This window comes from Phyllostomus discolor, chromosome 9 (genome assembly GCF_004126475.2).
Source record: "Phyllostomus discolor isolate MPI-MPIP mPhyDis1 chromosome 9, mPhyDis1.pri.v3, whole genome shotgun sequence".
NCBI classification, from domain to species: domain Eukaryota; kingdom Metazoa; phylum Chordata; class Mammalia; order Chiroptera; family Phyllostomidae; genus Phyllostomus; species Phyllostomus discolor.
This window is the reverse complement of record NC_040911.2, coordinates 95,717,047-95,734,423: the sequence shown is the minus strand read 5'-3', so window position 1 is coordinate 95,734,423 and position 17,377 is coordinate 95,717,047. Positions and strand designations below refer to the sequence as shown.

Below are 17,377 nucleotides of genomic sequence, written 5' to 3'. Positions count from 1 at the left end.
GACAGGTTGCCCCGACACCCATTTTATAAAGGTAAAGTGACAATACGTGCCAGTAGTTTTTTAAAGGAAAAAGGACAATCACTCATTAGACCACTCCCTTGTCATTACCCCTTCGGGTTTGCATGTGATTTTTCACACCCTTGGTGGTCACTGTTACCAGCTTTCATGAAGGACAAAAAATGCCAGGATGAAGATTTCCAAATTTTTGCCATCAGCCCTCTGTTCCGCACATTAGCCCTGACGTGCCCCCAGTGAGGGTGAAAGAATGAGGTGGGCGCAGGAGAAGCCAGCGAGTCAGCTCCTTAGCGCGCCTGAGGAGGGAGTCACTCACTGCAGTCGTCTCTTCCCCGTCTAAGGCCACCCTGAGGGGAGGCGAAGCCCTGAACCTCCCGCTGAAGTAGCTCCTTTACCTGCCTGGCCAGTATTGACACCACCCAGCGTTTCTCCGACTCTACAATGGACTTCCCGTCTCATCACACTCAAAATCAAAGCCCTCCAGGCCCCGTGTGATTCAGCTCTGCTTTCCCTCCGAGACTTTCTCCTCTGCGAACCCCTGGCTAGGCTCCAGCCCCGCTGGCCTCAGTTCCGTGCCTCAAACGCACGAAGACATTTCCCTCCATGCAGCTTTTGCACGGACTGTTCTCTTCCTGGAAGGCTCTCTCCCCAGGTCTACACAGAGCTGGCCCCCACTGTGGGTCTCTGTCCATCATCAGCTCTGCAAACAGCCTTTCCTGATGACTCTACCCAAACTCATCCAATCCCACCCCTCTTGACCCCCCGCCTGCTCATCACTCCCTATCCAGGCACCCCATTTACTTGGCTTCATGGCACTCAACTCCTCCCGAATGAGCTGGTTTATTTGTGCTTTGCTTAGCGTCAGTCTCCGTGAGGGCAGATCTGTCTATTCTGCCCACCCCTGTAACTCCACTACTTGAGATAGAGGCTGGCACATAGTAGGTACTCAATAAATCTGCTGACCGAATGAATGAATGACACCCTACTCAGGCAATGCTTTAGAGAGGACAGGGAGGGCCGCAGGGCCGCACTGACCGTGCATCTGGTAGGTGTACGGGCTCTGTCCAGTGGGAGGGGTGCTGAAGCTGGAGCCGTAGCCGAGGAATCCACTCTGGCCAGGGGAATGGTTCAAGCTGTCTTCTGTCTTGATGCCTTGGAAAGAGGAAGAAGAAGCACCAGGGACACGTGATTAGGATGCTTCCTGGTCACCCGCAGAAGAGCTACTGAGTCAAGACAGCCTGCAATTTTATCAGCATCCAAGCGGGGAGTTGCAAACCGGTGGCTGGAGAGCCAACACTAGCCTACACGCATATTTTGCTAGGCCTGCCTCTTTTTAAGGGAAACCTGAAATTACTTGTTTTTGTTTGAAAAAATCAGGAGATTTCACCAAAAAACCTGGACTTATGGTTCCTCTTGAGCAATGGGATGGTGTCACGCCTGTGTTCCCAAGTGACAAGCTGCCCCTGCAGGCTTCCCTGTCTGTGGTTCCCTGGTCACCATGAATGCAGCACTGTCTCCGGGACACTGAGGCTGGTTTTAAGGTGCTATTTTTTTCACCGAAGTTGTACATTTTTATTTAACACCCCAGGACACTATGAAAAGTGGGGGAGAGGAAGGCAGGGCAAGAGGGCCTCATTATTCTGCATGTGTGGTTGGCTTCACACTTCCTGCCTGGCTCGGACGGTACTGAGTTTACAACCCCCCACTCCACAGAGCAGCGCCTCGCATGACTTCAAGTTCACCAGGAGTTTGGGTGAGGGTGTTAAGTGAGCCAGCCTTCCCCTGTAAAGATGATACTATTTAACCTTGAGACACATTCTGTTTTTTGTTGTTGTTGTTGTTGTTGTTGTCAAGGGGGGGCCTGCTTATCCAGAGGCCACAGTTAAAAATCTCCCTTCTGCTTCGGCCAAACTCTGACAGCTTCTCCAAAGCACAGGCACCAATTCCAGGAGCAACTGGCTGGGGAAGGGACCGCATGGAGGGAGGGAGGCTGATCCATCATCAAAAGCCCATACATTATATTTTTATTGAAAGTATAAGAAATTTTGCTTATCTTTGTCTCTCCTATAGGTGTAAAATAGCATTCTGATACTATTTAAGTTTGCATTTTTAAAAGAACTTTTCTAGTTCTGGGGATGGTTTTGTACGTGTGTTTTCCCTCCTTCTCACCCATTCGCTTCTATAGGTGAAGAGAATGCTTAGTAGGGGGAAAAAGGGTGGGTTTTGAGTTGTGGGGTCTGTGCTGGAGTCCTGGAAGGTCTGTGGCATTCCTGGGTGATTTGGATGGTTTGTACTTATGAAATAAGACACTGATACACACCAGCAGGGTTGTCAGGAGAGCGAAGGAAGGGGAAAGAACAGACACGTCAGGCTCTGAACGAGGTGCCTAGCAACGCGCACCTCCTTCCTCCTCACAGCAGCACCGCAGCCCAGGCAAGACTGCCCTCCCCAATTTAAAGGTGTGGAAGCTGAGGTTCAGAGAGCCAGGCTACGCCCTGGCTGGTGCAGCTCAGTGGCCTGCGAACCGAAAGGCTGCTGGTTTGATTTCTGGGTTGTGGGCCAGGTACCGTCTCTTCCTTCTCTTTCTGCCTCCCTCCCCTTCTCTCTAAAAAAATAAATAAAATCTTAAAAAAAAAAGCCAGGCCACTCAATTGGGGGCTCACAACTGGCCAATAATTCTGAAGTCAAGGTTATCCTTTCCGTCTCTGGACGCCTCCCAGTAATGGGTGGGATAGGATTTTATGCGGTGGCTGGAGGCAGACTTCAGGAGCAGGGATGGGGACGGCAACGAGCAGTACTTACAGGCACTCTCTTGGCCCAGTCCGCTAGGAAGTTTTAATGGCACCTCAGTGCGCCTGGAGTCAAATCTAACCTCCCTGTGGCCCCAAGGTCCTGCCTGGGCTCTGCTCGCCCTCTGACCTTGGCCCTCCCCAGGCGCCCTCACTCACTCTTCGCAAGCTGTCTGCCCACTCGTGTCGGTGGCCAAGTGGAAAGCCGAAGGACAGACTATCACCGCGTACTCAGCCAGTGCCCTGAGGACGGACTCTAGCTCATTCTGACTTTTTAACTCCCACCACCCGGGACAGAGTGGACACGCCGCCTCATGCAACGTCGGAGTGTTTGTCTAGCCTGGGTATGGGAGGCGGAGCTGCCGGATCCAAGAACATGCACGGTTTTCACTGTAAACAGACACAGACCAACTGCAGGAGTGTGTTCGTGCATTCGCCCGCTCCACCAACAGGCAGGATAACACTCTACGCCAGCACCAGGGGCTGCAAGCTACGGCCCATGGGCCAGATGGGACCTTCTGCCTGTTTTCGTTCCTCAAGTTCTATGGAGACCCAGACAGATCCATTCATTTGCATATTACCTGTGGGGCTTTTGAGCTACAATGGTAGAGTTCGGTAGTTATGACACTGTGTGGCCTGCAAAGCCAAATCTATTCACTAACAGGTTGTTTTTTCATGGAAAAAGTTGGCTGGCCCCTATTCTGCACAAAGAAATGATCAACAGAGGGAACAATAAATGTCAAACCCAGCGCTGGGGGTACCCTCTGAGAAGAGAGGGGGAGAGCCTCCCTTTCCGTGTTATTTTTTAAGTTGGACGGTCAGTTCATGGGTGTTTGTAGTGCTGTTCTTTATGCTTTTATATAGGTCCTTAAATGTTGCATAATAAATTGAGGGGAAAAACCAACCCAATACTTCCGTGCCTCCAGTTTGCTCAGTCGTGTTATTTCCCTGCAACTATTTAAACAAAGGCAGTAACACTGTTTGCCAAGGAGCAATACAAGTTCCCTAACAAGACTCGACAAGGTTTCCGCAGTCCATGAGCAAACACCGCTTGCCCAGGCCCAGGCACATGTGAAGGGAAACGGCTTTTCATCCCACCTGCCACGACTCAGCGACAAGGCCAAGTTCAGGTGTGAGCAGCACAGCAGTCTGGCTTCCATTGCACCGACTAAGCATTTTTCTCGAGCCAGGCCCTGCGAGCTATAAGCCCTTCCGATAAGTCGGGGTTTTGCAAATTGAGGTCCGTGGGCCAAATCTGGCCCACAGCCTGCTTGTGTAAATAAAGTTTTATGGGAATGCAAACACACTCATCACATATTATCCGGCTGCTTTCATGCTTCGACGGCAGAGCTGAGTGGTTCTTATCAAGACTGTGTACTCCACAAAGCCGAAAATATTTACTATCCGGCCCTGTGCAAGAACAGGTAGCTGGGCCCCTGGGTAGACGATCTCAACTGAATCCTCACAACCACCACCACAAGGAGGCCAGGATTAGGTTGGCTCCACTGTACCAATGACGAATGTCACCCGGGGTCTCTGGACCAGCGAGGGGCAGCGCTGGGGTGTGAGCCCAGGACGTGCCTGCTCTGACCAGCGGTGCTGCGTGGCCAGAGAACAGGCTCTCTGAAAGTGGCTGAGACCGTAAAATGACTTTGAACCACATTAATTTCCACCGGATGCCATGTTTTGTCTGGGAGCAGGATGAGGTTTCTCTTCCATGATGAAAAATAATATGGCTTCGTTTTTCTTGGCTGTCGGCCAGGCAGGGTAGCTTATGTGTGCTGGTGTCACAGGTCTTTCAGCACAGGAGGGACAGGAAGTTAAAAATGATGCCCGCCCCCGTTGGCCAAGGCCTGTCACAGGTAGTTCCCCCAGGGTTTGTGGAATGCACGCGTCAGGAACGGAGCTTGGCCTTGGGCTTGGACCTCCGAGCCAGGCTGCTGGGTTGAATTCCGCCTCTTCCGCCGACCCGCTGGGTGACTGTGGGAGAGTTACATGCCCTCTCTGAGGCCCTACTCACTTATCCCTCAAGAGGGGATAATCATGGGACCTTCCACTGAGAACCAGAGGGGGCAGCAGCTCAACGATGCTGACCATGACCAGTGTCTGACCTGAGGCCCCTCAGGACTTGTCACTGCTACCTCCTCAACCGCTCTTGCGTCTGTCTCCTCTGCCTGTCACTGCTCTGTCCCAGGCCCTCCCCCCAACCCCCCACTCGGGCTTCATCAGTCTCCCCACCGGCCTTCCCGTCTCTCCCCTGATTCCCCACCATCTGACTTCCCACGGCAGTGGGAGAGGTCTGTAAAGCACCTGGACTGTGCCCTGCAGCCCTCTGCACACACCCCTGCCACCGAGAGTGCCCGTTTCACTTGTAATCAAGTCCCAACCCCGCCCCAGGGCCCTCAGGCTCCGCTCCCCTTGTCCCCCACAGTGCTCCAGTCACTGGGCTTCTGGGACTTGCCAAATTCCTCCCCATCCCAGTTCCTCCCACCGTGGTCCCCTTCTGCCTGGACGCTCTGCCTCCTGAGCTTGCGCATGCTCATTTCTCAGTTCTCAGTGGAATGAGCCCCTCATCTAAAAGGCCTGCATGGTGCTGGGACCTAACCTGTTCTTCCTTGTTCTGTTAGCTCTGAGGACCTTCTTCTCTTCCTTGACACCACGCATGTGCCCCAGGGCACCACTGGCTCTCCTGTGCTTGCCAGCTGCAGATCTTGGAACTTCTCTGCCTCCATAATAGGCATGAGCCAATGCCTATTATATCTCCATCTTGCTATCTCTCTATCTGTCTGTCTCAATGACCTATTTCCATCCCACTGGTTCTGTTTCTCTGGAGAACTCTGACTACCACAGACAGGGACAGGTGCACCGTGGAGGGTGGCCCTGGCTCACTGAGTCTCCCGTTCTTGGCGATAAGGTCTCACGGGGTCTAGAGGTCTGTTGTTTTTGCCCTCCGAGCATCCATTTCTCCTTCTGGCACCAGCACTGTGTTTGCCTTTAAGAGAACCATCCCTCCCTCATATACAATCATGTGCCTCAACCTCCTTATCTCTCTCTCCTTCTTGCCTTGCTCTAGGTATTGTCACATGACCCAGTTGGGCCAGTGAGGGTCAATGTGGGATTCTGCTGGACCAAGTGGGAAAGATGAGCCCTCCTTCTGCTGGGAGTGCTGGGCAGAAAGGATGAAAACCCAGAGTAGACAGGCACCATCTTTGCTGCCACATGGGAAGAACCTGTGTGGGAGAGTAAAACCAGCCTGGAGGAAACATCTGAACATGGAATAAGATATATTCCTCCTAACATCATTTCAGCACCTGGATCCAGCCATTCCTGAGGTCAGTAAGTTCCCACTGTGTGAATCATTCAATTTACATTTCCCCTAAGCCAACTTGGGCTAAGTTTCTAATTCTTGCAGTCAAAAGAGGTCTTGATACAGTTTGTAGAACTTGAACAATATTTGAAGTGTCTGTCCTTCTCTATCTCCAATATAAATGAACCTGGGATCATTCATCATTCTGTATTTAACTGAGGCAACAGGAAAGAAGAGAGATCATCATGTTGGGGCCCCAGGGGAAAAGCAAGGCCTCTGCCTGGTACTCACTGTAAGAAGGTATCCCATAGGCTTGTGCTGGAGGGGGGTAAGCTGCGTAGGGGGTGGCCTGCTGGATCCCCGCACTGTACTGCGTCTGGCCGTAGGCCGCCATGGCCGCGGGAGGCTGGCTGGGCGGGACACGTGGGCAAGGTCTGCAAGGAAGGAGAGAAGATTAAGTCTCCAAGCCCAGCCCGGCATCCCTTCCCCCTTATTTCGGTGTCAACACCACCGTTTTCCTTTGGGTATTTACTCTTTCCAGGGCAGACACAGCCTACGAGTTCATCAAACTCCATTTCATTTTCTCTCTTCCTGGGCCCTAGAATGATTACATTTTCTGTGTCCCTTACAGTCAGGTCTGACCATGTGGCTGGGTTCTGCCCAGCAGAGCATCTAAGTCACTCCCAGGTCCGGGTAATAAAACCATCCCCTACGACCCTCCTGCCCTCTCTCTTCCTCTGTCAGCAACTGTGGAGGGTGCAGGTTGAGACGGCAGAGCTCCGCTATGGACACACGCTGGGTCTTTGAGTCAGTGTGTGGGGAAGAGCCTCCTGGAGAGTCTCATCCAATCCAGTCACACACTGCATTTTATGTGAACAAGAAACAAACCTTTGCTATGTTAAACCACTGAGACCAGGGTTTGATTATTGCAGCATACACTATCCCACCCTGACTATCTATCCTAATTTAGACACCTTTCCAGTTGACAGCAGCTTTAACAGGGCTGCCAATCAAGATGCCCAGCTCTTAGCCAAGGGATGGGCAGCTGATGGAAGACCATCCAATCAGACTCAGTCCTGGAAATTTAAACCTTAGGCTGAATAATTCAGTCACACTCGGAAGAGCCTTTTTTTTTTTTTTTTTTTTTTTTTAATTTCTGCCCTGTTGCTTGGATCCCGGAACCTGTCCCATCTGTGGTTTTTCTCGAGGCCTGATTACTCCACTTTCACTTACATTGTGAACAAATCCAAATCTTCCAAAAAAAAAAAGTCCTTTTGGTTGTATGAAAATTTTATGAACAATTATATGCCAAACAATTGGGCAATCTGGAAGAAGTGGATAAATTCTTACAAATATACAGACTTCTGAAAATCGATCAGGAAGAATCAGAAAATCTGAATAGACAGATTACAACTAATGACATTGAAGCGATAATCAAAAAACTCCCACGAAATGAAAGTCCTGGACCGGATGGCTTCATAGGTGAATTTCACCAAACATTCAAAGAAGAACTAACACTTCTCCTCAAACTATTCCAAAACATTTGAGAGGAGGGAAAACTCCCCAGCTCACTTTACAAGGCCATCCTTATCCTAATTCCAAAACACAATAAAGACACTGCAAAGAAAGAAGGTTATAGACCAATGTCCCTGATGAACACAGATGCTGAAATCCTCAACAGGATATTAGAAAACCGTATCTGCAATACATTAAAAAGATCTTACACCACGATCAAGTGGGATTTACTCTGGGTGTGCAATGTTGGTACAATATCTGTAAGTCAACACATGTGATACACCGCATAAACAAAGGGAAGGATAAAATCACATGTTCATATCAATACATGCAGAAAAAGCATTTGACAAAACCGAGCATCCATTTATGACAAAAATTCTCAGCAATGTGGGACTAAAGGGAACATGCTTCAACATAATAAGGCCATGTACGACAAACCCACTGCCAGCATCATACTCAACAGGAAAAAACTGCAAGTGTTTCCCTTAAGACTGGGAACAAGACATGGATGTCCACTTTCACCTTTCTTATTCAGCACAGTACTGGAAGTCCTTCACCACAGCAATCAGAGAAGAAGAAGAAATAAAAGCCATCCAAATTGGAAAGAAAAAATAAAACTGTCATTTGCAGATGGCATGATACTGTATATACAGAACCCTAAAGATTCCACTAAAAAAACCACTAGAACTGATGAATACATTCATTAAGTAGCAGGATACAAATTAAATACCCAGAAATCAGTTGCATTTCTATGCACCAATAATGAACTATGAGAAAAGAAAACTAAAAAAACAATTCCTTTTATAACTGCATCAAACCGCCCCCCCCCCCCAAGAAAAAACCTAGGAATAAATTTAAACCTAGGAGGTCAAAGACCTCTACTGGGAAAATTATAAGACACTGAAGAGAGAAAGTAAAGAAGATAAAAATAAGTGGAACCTTACAGTTAATAGTTAGGAAGAATTAACATCATTAAAACTTCCATACTATTCAAAGCAACCTACAGAGTCAAATGCAATTACTATCAAGATACCAATGGTGTATTTCAAAGAACTAAAACAAATACTCCAAAAATTTATGTGGAACTCCAAAGACTCTGAATAGCCACAGCATCTTGGAAAAGAAGAATAAAAATGGAGGAATCATGCTACCTGATATCAAACTATACTACAAGGCCATATTAGTCAAAACGGCATGGTACCGGTATAAAAACAGACATACAGATCCATTGGACAAAATAGTGCACCCAGAAACAAACCCATGTCTTTATGATCAATTAATATTTGACAAAGGAGGCAAGAACATACAATGGGGTAAATATAGTTTATTCAATAAATGGTGTTGGGAAAATTGGACAGATACGTGCAAAAAAATGAAACTAGGCCACCTTCTTACACCACACACGAGAATAAACTCAAAACGTATCAGAGACTTAACTGTTAAACTCAAAACCATAAAAATCTTAGGAGGAAAACATAGGCAGTAAAATCTCAAACATTTCTCCTAGCAATATTTTTTTTCTGACATATCTTCTTGTGCAAGGGAAACAAAAGAAAAAAATAAACAAATGAAACTACATCAAACAAAATTTTTTTGGCGTGGCAAAGGAAACCATCAACAAAGTGAAAAGACAGCCCACTGAGAAGGAGAATATATTTGCCAATGATACAGCTGATGGGGGTTAATATCCAAAATCTATAAAAAACTTATAAAACCCAACACAAAGAAAGCAAACAATCCACCTAAAAAAAGGGGAAAGGACCTACACAGAGATGTCTCCAAAGAAGACATAGAGACAGCCAACAGACATTTGAAAAGATGCTCAGTGACACTAATTATCAGAGAAATGCAAATTAGAACCACAACGAGATGTCACCTCACGCCAGTCAGACGGCCATCATCAGTAAATCAGCAAACAACAGGTGCTGGCGAGGATGTGCAGAAAAGGGAACCCTGTGTTCTATTGGTGGGAACGTACAATAATAGCTTGGTGCAGCCACTGTGGAAAGTGGTATGGACATACCTCCACAAATTTCAAATGGAACTGCCTTATGACCTAGGGATTCCAAAGAAACCCAAAACACTAATTTGAAAGAATATACACACCCCTATGTTCACTGTGGCATTATGTACAATGGCCAAGATTTGCAAGCAGCCCAAGTGCCCAACAATAGATGAATGGATAAAAAAGCAGTTAGTACATTTACACAATGGAATATTACTTGGCTATAAAAAGAAGGAAATCTTAACTTTTACAACAGTATAGACGGACCTGGAGGATATTATGCTAAGTGAAAAAAGCCAGTCAGAGAAAGACAAGTACCCTATGATTTCACTTGTGTGTGGCATCTAATGAACAAAATAAACGAATAGACAGAAGAGAAATAGACTCAGATACAGAGAACAGACCGACAGCTGGCACAAGGAAAGGGGGTTGGGAGGCTGGGTCAATTCAATTAAAAAATAAGACAGAAACCTCAAAGGAAAAAACCCCAAAAACCCTTTTGGGCTTTTTCCCAGCAGAGCCATGGGGCCCTGACATCCTGTATCCACCTGCTCATTCGCTGGTCAAGGTTACTGGGATTCCCCAAACGTGTATCTGATTCCATTCTGGTTGCGTCACTTCAGTGAGAACCTGCCTGGGCCCAGGGCTCCTTCTGCAGGTGAAGCCTCATGGCAGGTGTGAGAAGGGCGCAGCGCTTTATGGAACGATAAAAAGGTGGTCTCCTGTCTCTCTTCCTTTCTTTTTGGCTCCTCCTGTGATGAAGCGCTGGGGAGCTGGTTCCAAAATGCATAAGAAACTCATCTGAGCTGCAGATGCCAGGACCAACAATACCAGAGGGCGTGTGACCAGCCCCTCCCTCTTCTCTGCGAGGTGCCGGGAACTGCCTCCCGTTGGCTGGCACTTAGCAGTGAACCTCATCTGAAACCTTCCCAATTCACACCTGTCCTTTGAAGTAGAAGGTGGGAATCTGAGATGATCAGCTCCTACTTCCCAGCAAGACCAATTTACCCGACCCGCATGAGACTGGGGCTGACGTGAAAACCTGGAGAAAAGACGGGGGAGCTAGCTCTCTAATCCCGAGGCCGTAAAACAAGTTAGGAAGATTTAACAGACCTCCGTTGCTAGTAACAACCCCCAAAACGTCTGGAGGGAAAGGAAGGCTGAGAGAGCGCGCTCCTTAGAAACAGCTTCTCCAGGGCTGTCAGCGGGGGAGCTGCTGTCTAGATAGGGAGTTGCTGGCCATCCCACCAGGCCAAGCCCAGGGGGCTCCCCAGGGCAGGTCCCTGAGGGCCCTGGGTTAGCTACGTCCGTCTCTGAGCTCTCACTGCCCTGCCCACACCTCCGGTGGGGCCTCTATGCTGCCCGCGTGTAGTGCTGAGATTTCTGATTTACCGGCCTGTGTCCCCTACTGACCAGGAGCTCTCCCAGGGCAGGGACCCCCGAGGCTCCAGGGCTGTGTATAGGATTTGCTACCGAGGAGCATTGGGTGAACATTGGAGCAGGAAAAAAAAAGGGATGAAAGGAGGGAGGGACAGGGATGGAGAAGAAAGGAAAGGAAAGAGAAAGGGATGGGACGGGAGGAGGGAAGGGGAGGAAGAGAGGAAAAGAAAGAAGGACAAAGAGAGAAAAGGGAGAGAGAAAAGGAGGAAGAGGAAAGGAAACAGGAAAAAAAGAAGGAGAGACGGGGAAAAAGGGAGGAAGAGAGGGGCTGAGAAAGGGTCTGTGTGCAGGGAAGGAGAAAGAAAGAAAAGGCTGAAAACAGAACGGAGAAACATGAACACACTCTCAGCCAGCACTCTCAAAACGCTGTTCCGGGCCCCGTCCTAGGTGCGTTTTACATGTGTTAGTCATCCCACGGGCCAGGCCGCGGGACTGCCCCTTCTCCGGATGGTGAGACTGAGGCCCGGGAGGTGGCGTGCTTTGCTCAGGCTGCTCAGCTCGTCCGTGCCGCCCTTGCCCTTCCTCCCCGGGAGTCTGCCTCCAGGTCTGTGCCGTTCCCCTCCTCCCCCTCTGAGAAGGAAGAAGGCACAGGGCATGAGGAGACGAGGCAAAGGGACAAGGCAGGGGCACTCACCTCGCCAGGAGCTGGGACACTCGTGGAAGGGCCGATGCGGTGACACCTGCAGGGGAGGAGACAAGGTTGAAGGGCTTCAGCCGTCAGGGGGCCGTCCCACACAGGGTGTGGCTTCAGACGCCGCTTGCTTCCGGGGGGAGAAACTCGGAGGGCTGCTGCCAGGGACTTTCTCGACCACAGAAGCTTATCGGAGGCACGTCTTAGCGCTCTCCTGCTCGAAAACCCTTTCTGGGTGACCTTTGTCCCCAGGTACGACTTGAAGGGCTACAGAGAAAGGATATATAGCATCTCAAAACGTCAGAGTGGAATCCCTCTCCCCACCCACTGTGCAGATGGACAGACTGAGGCCAAAGGGTCAGAAAGAGGGTGCTTGGGCCAGGTCACAGGACCAGATAGCAGCACAGCTGGGACCGGAACTCGGTTTCCTGACTCTCGACTTCCATTTCCTCTTTCCAGTGACATCGGTTTGATGCTCCTCCCCTCCCCCTGCCCCAGTTTCAGTCCACCGGGTTCAGGTGGGGCTGGGAGGGGAGGCGCATGAGGCCCCTGACTCAGCTGGATCCCTGGGCGCACAGCATCCAACCACTGGTGGGAGACAAGAGAGCAGGTGACGAAAAGGCGACAGAACGGAGCAGGAGGGACATTTGCAAGAGTGAAATTTCACCAATGGACAGTTCTACGTCGTCTCTTACAGCACAGCTCAGTCCTCGCTGCGGAGCCCTGGAAAATTCTAGACAACACGCTGTTGATGGCATCGACCTGCCAATTCACACTCTTCGGCACACCAGGCAGTGGCTGGGGTGTCCTTGTGCCTCCAAGAAACGTTCCGAGGTCCCCAGAGCTCTGAGCCTCTCCCAGACCCTGAGCTGGGCGCTCAGAAGACCAACTTGCCATCCAACTCTACCAGCGAGCAGCAACGAGACTCTGGGCAGGCCCCCTGGTCTCTGGGCCTCAGGGCCCTCCCGTGAAATCGGGAGAAGAATCTTTATCTCCCAAGGATGCGTGAGGATTCAGTGAGAAGATGATAAAGATATCCATCATGAATGTGGTGCGTGTGGCATGCCAGGCTGTCTTCTAAGTACGTTATCCGATTCATTACTTTAACCCTCATACCCGCCCCATGAACGGGGGCTCTGGTTGTGTCCTCCTGTCACAGGTGAAGACCTGGAGGTGCACAGGGGCCAGGTTCCTTTCCTGGAGCCACAGAGGTCGTAAGGGGTGGACCTGTGACCTGAACCTGGGTGGTCTGGCTCCGGGGTCTGTCTCTGCAGCTGGGACACTGCAGCCCCCGGTGACGATCACCCCACGGAGAGCAGCGCGCAGCCCCGCAGAAGGTCACTGCGCAGCAGGCCCTGCGTTCCCGGCTGGCAGGCCTGGTCCCATTTAGTCCCCCCACCGGGGCCAGGCAGCCGAGGGGGCTCTCCCCAGTGGACAGATGGGCAACCGGGGAGGCCTAAGTGTCTTGTTCAAGCCACACAGCCTACGGGCACGGGAACTGGGACTTGATCCACCTGACCGCCAGGTCAGTGCACCGGATGCATTGCATTCTGTTTGAGCCCCAAACCCCTGGGGTGAGCGCGGGAGTCCTGAAGCCCATTTCGAGAGCTCCAGTTGGAAGTGAAAAACGGAACAGGCCGTATCAGCATGGCTGCTCAGAGTAAGGACGAACTGTGCGAAGCTTTTGTTCCAGCCATAGACGAGAAAGTGTGTTGTGTGTTATGTGTGTGTACGTGGGTACTGAATGGCTATAAAAACAGATTTCCTACTGTGTGTCCTATTCAAAGAAGAGTTGGAACAGTCTGATCCCAAGGGAAGCCCCCACCCCAGCACAGCAGGTGCTCAGTCAATGCTAATTTCCCTTCTGGGGGGTTGTTCTCTGCTCGGGGAAAGGCCCCTTGTCCCCTTCCCCAGCCTCCCCCAGGACTGGAGAATGAGCTGTCTCGTTCTGAAGCAGCCGCAGTCCCATTACTGGTAAAAGACCATATCTGAGTGTTTGTTACTGAATTAAACACTGTGAATACGTTTTCGTTAATAAATATGTAAATGTTCATACGTATCTGAATCTATGGCAACATTCCTATGGGCTGGGACTAACTTGGCGTCCTGTGAGTTTGAAGCCAGAGTGTTCGCCCCACAACCGCTCCGCCACGCTGGGCATGCTCCCCTCACTCCGGCTTCCTCTGCTCGCTGAGCTGTAGGGATCTGATGCCTGCCTCCCCCACACGGGCTGGGCTCCCTCTCGGGCTGTGCCAACTGGAAAGCCTCCCCACTCCCACCGCCGCAGCCCCAGGAAGGCCCTGCCAGCCAGAAACAGGCACCCCGGAAGTGCGGAGAGACCTTCCTTCTGCAGATGTGGGGTTCCGGGAAAGTGCGGACTTCTCTCTGTTTCCTTTTTGTGGGATGTTGTTTTGAAAACTGGTACTGCATTTAATCTTTCATCCTGAGGCACCTGGGGGAATTGAGAATCTAGAAAATGAGTGGATTATACACGGGATGATCTTCTTTCTCCCTCCTTTCTTCCCAGCTAACGGTGGCATTGACCTCGCTGAGAATCCCGATGGCGTGTGACGGCATAAGGCTCGCAAACCCCTTCCCTTCTTCAGGTGCCTGGGCTGGGGCTGAGTCAGGGATGAAGATGGTGCAGAGGTGGGGGCCAGGGGCTCCCAGGAGCGGAGAGACCCTCTTTTCCTCTGGTGCTCTGGCTGTGGTCCAGGACTGTCAGTGCTTGGAGGTCATGAGCACCGGCAAGTCCACCTGCAGTGGTAACCACACACCATGTGCATACTAGGAAGTGGGCATGTGGGCAATGCCAGCCTTGATGTGCAGGGTGGAGGAGTTGGCATTACTATTCAAGTCTCAGGTGACAACCTGGAGCTCAGTGTAGCCTGGGGTGTCTCCCAGTGATGCCCTAGACACCTGTTTCCCCACTCTGGAGGCCACTGTATCTGATGACTTTCTCCAGATGGCAGTCAGAGCCAGACAGACCTACTGAAGGGGCCAGGCCAGCGCACTTCCCATGCAGCTCGAGGATGCTCTTGCTCGTAGCTGCGGCAGTGTCCCCGGATGCAGGTGTGATGCTCCGGACAGCAGCATGGCCACCATGCCACAGCTTGCCAGCGGGCGTAAAGAAAGTGGGGACTGTGGTCACGAGTCTCCCCATGATGCCAAAGTGTTACAGAGCATTGTAGTGGGTGTGAGAGGGGGCAATCTAGGGGGGGTGGTCCTACCGCTCATGGTCACCCCGTCACAAACATGGGGGCTGCAAACACAAGACACAGGTAAACCGTTGACTCCACTCTTCAAGTGAGCCCCAAGCCTCTTTGGGGTGGTGAAGACAAGCACATTCGGCAGCCGCAGCCCCTCTGACAGTTGTGGGATCTGGTGCCGGGCTGGTGGACATGGAGTTCCCACTGATCACAGCTTCCTGTTCTTCACCTTGTCAGTGTCATTGAACTTGCCCTGACAGGCGAGGCTGAGCTCAATGGAGGAGTCGCTGATGGTGACTTACATCCACGTTGCCAGTGGGGAAAGCAGCCCTCGTGACCTGAGTCACCAGAGCCAGGTCTGGTTCCTCCAGGCTTCCCCACGTGCCTCAGGGGGATGTGGCTGCACAGGAAATGGGGCAGAGGGCTCCTCCACTGACTTCTGAATGCAAAGCCCTAAGCCTCCTCTTCCTGCCCAGCCTCCTATGGGTGAAGGGAGAAGGATGGGCTCGACAGGTGGCCAGAGCCTCTGGGACGAGCTCATTCATTCATTCACACCTCCCACGTGCCAGGCATGTGCTAGGAACGGGGTTCCAGTAGTAACCAAAAGTAGCCAGGTGCCTGCCCTCCTGGACCCTCCTCTTTAGTGGGGAGATGAAAGGCAAAAAATTGCATAAATAAGTACCTAATTATGACTATAACAAGGTACAAGGAAGACAGTGGATGGTGTCGTGCATGTGCACAGGACTGGCCTGGGGGTCTTGCTAAAATGCAGACATAGGTCAGAGAAGCTCCCGGGGGATGCTGGCGCGGCAGACCCAGAGGCCCCGCTCTGAGCAGCAAGCATTTGGACCACGAGCTAGTAAAGAACTGCAGTCACTAGGAGCTATCGCAATTCTGGGTTCATAAAAAATGAACCTCCGTTCCTGAAGTTACAGACTCAAATGCATATGGGGGCCAAGGGGGTAACATAAACGAGCCAAGATCCAATTTCTATATGAGGAAACTAAAGCTGGGGTCTGTGTGTGTACGTGCACACTTATGTGTGATTGTGTGTGTAAGTGATTGTGTGAAGTAACTTGTCCGAGGGCACGCCCACTTCATCCATTCATTCATGCATTCAACTAGTGTTTATTATGCACCTACTGTGTGCTAGATCTACAACCCAAGTCTCAGAATGTGTTAACCTAATGTTCCTGGTGAAGAAAGCACGTGGGCAGAAGGGGTTGGACCCAAATCCAAATCCCGACTCGGCCGCAGTGGAACTATGCGACCTTGTGCCCACCACCTTCTCTCTCCAAGCCTCGGTTTCCACATCTGCAAAATGGGGCGACATCGCATTCCTGTGGGGCTGCTGCAAGGATTCGCAGACGGGCAACCGCTCAACGTGCTGAGGTTTTCATTAGCTCTCCATTCTCCTGGGGCCCTTGCTTAGGCCACTTAAACCCGGGAGCCCAGTTTGAATGTTCACAGGTTTTTTTTTTTAACCTCTCACTGGGAGGATTAAGAAGCTAATGATTCTGAAGGCAGCAACCACTGTTGTGATGTCTAAATTGGACCCCAGGGGACGCTTTCTAACTGATCCCCGTGAGACGAGACAGTATCTAGGGAGAGGCTTTGAGGCAGGTGTCTGCTGTGAAAGGTGCGTGTTTATAAACCGTGCCAGCTCCCAGACCAGGGACAGGGACAGCGGGAGAGAGCTCAGCACTAGGAGTCCAGAAGAAGCGAGCACCCAGTTCCGACTCGCACTGAGTGACCGTGTGACAGTGAGCGGGTCGTTTGTCCTCTGCGGGGGTGTTTGTGAGGAGAGAGCAGAACGAGGCCAGCAGAGCCCAGAGTGTGGGGACTTCAGGGGGTACGGGCATTCATGCTCTTGGATTTAAATCATCGCGAATTTATTTCAATGGGCATCTGAATCATAACAAGACTATCGGAGTCTTAACTTTTCATTTCTGGAGCTGGCCTGCAGTCATCCTTTTAAAACGAATTCACTGAAAGGGAGTTAGCTGTTTTAAAGGCAAATGAGCAGCAAGGGACAGTATGAGCCTACGGCAGGGAAAGTGGCTTGGGAACGTGTGCAGGTTGGGGGACGCCAGCATCTGTGGAAGTCCTGTCCCCACGGAGGGTGTAGGTAATCCATAACCCTCAGTGCCCTTTCTCATGAAGAGGGGATCGGCAATTTCCTTAACACGAAACCATTCCTGCTCTGTGCGGGTACAGGTCGTTCCGGGTGCCAGCTCCCCCAGGAAGCCAGCCGAGAAAGGCTTAGAGGTGGGAAAGGTGGAGGTCACCTGAGGCTCCCGCGGGCAAGGACCCGGGCAGAGCGCTGGCAGCTCAGCCGGGCTTGGGCGGAATGAGCCAAGGCCTGCCAGCCCCAGGCTGGCAGCAGTGGGCTGGAGGCCCAGGGCCCGGGAGCCGCAGGGAGTCTGAGGGGACGGCGCAGCCTGTTCTGCGGGGTGGGGGTTCACC

At 51.1% G+C, this 17,377-nt stretch overlaps 1 protein-coding gene across 6 annotated transcripts in view; it reads right to left on the bottom strand.

The window, feature by feature from the left end:
- EYA2 (EYA transcriptional coactivator and phosphatase 2) overlaps positions 1 to 17,377 on the bottom strand; it is a 203,312-nt gene that overhangs the window by 108,558 nt on the left and 77,377 nt on the right. For 5 of the 6 annotated variants that reach the window (XM_036009933.1, XM_036009928.1, XM_028524136.2 and 2 more), the window contains 3 exons: positions 11,706 to 11,751; positions 6,403 to 6,545; positions 1,051 to 1,167 (listed from right to left, as the gene is read on the bottom strand). In XM_036009933.1, the coding sequence (XP_035865826.1) occupies positions 1,051 to 1,167; positions 6,403 to 6,545; positions 11,706 to 11,751 (306 nt within the window). The remainder of the gene's footprint in view (positions 1 to 1,050; positions 1,168 to 6,402; positions 6,546 to 11,705; positions 11,752 to 17,377) is intronic. The other variant, XM_036009932.1, reaches the window with a different exon arrangement.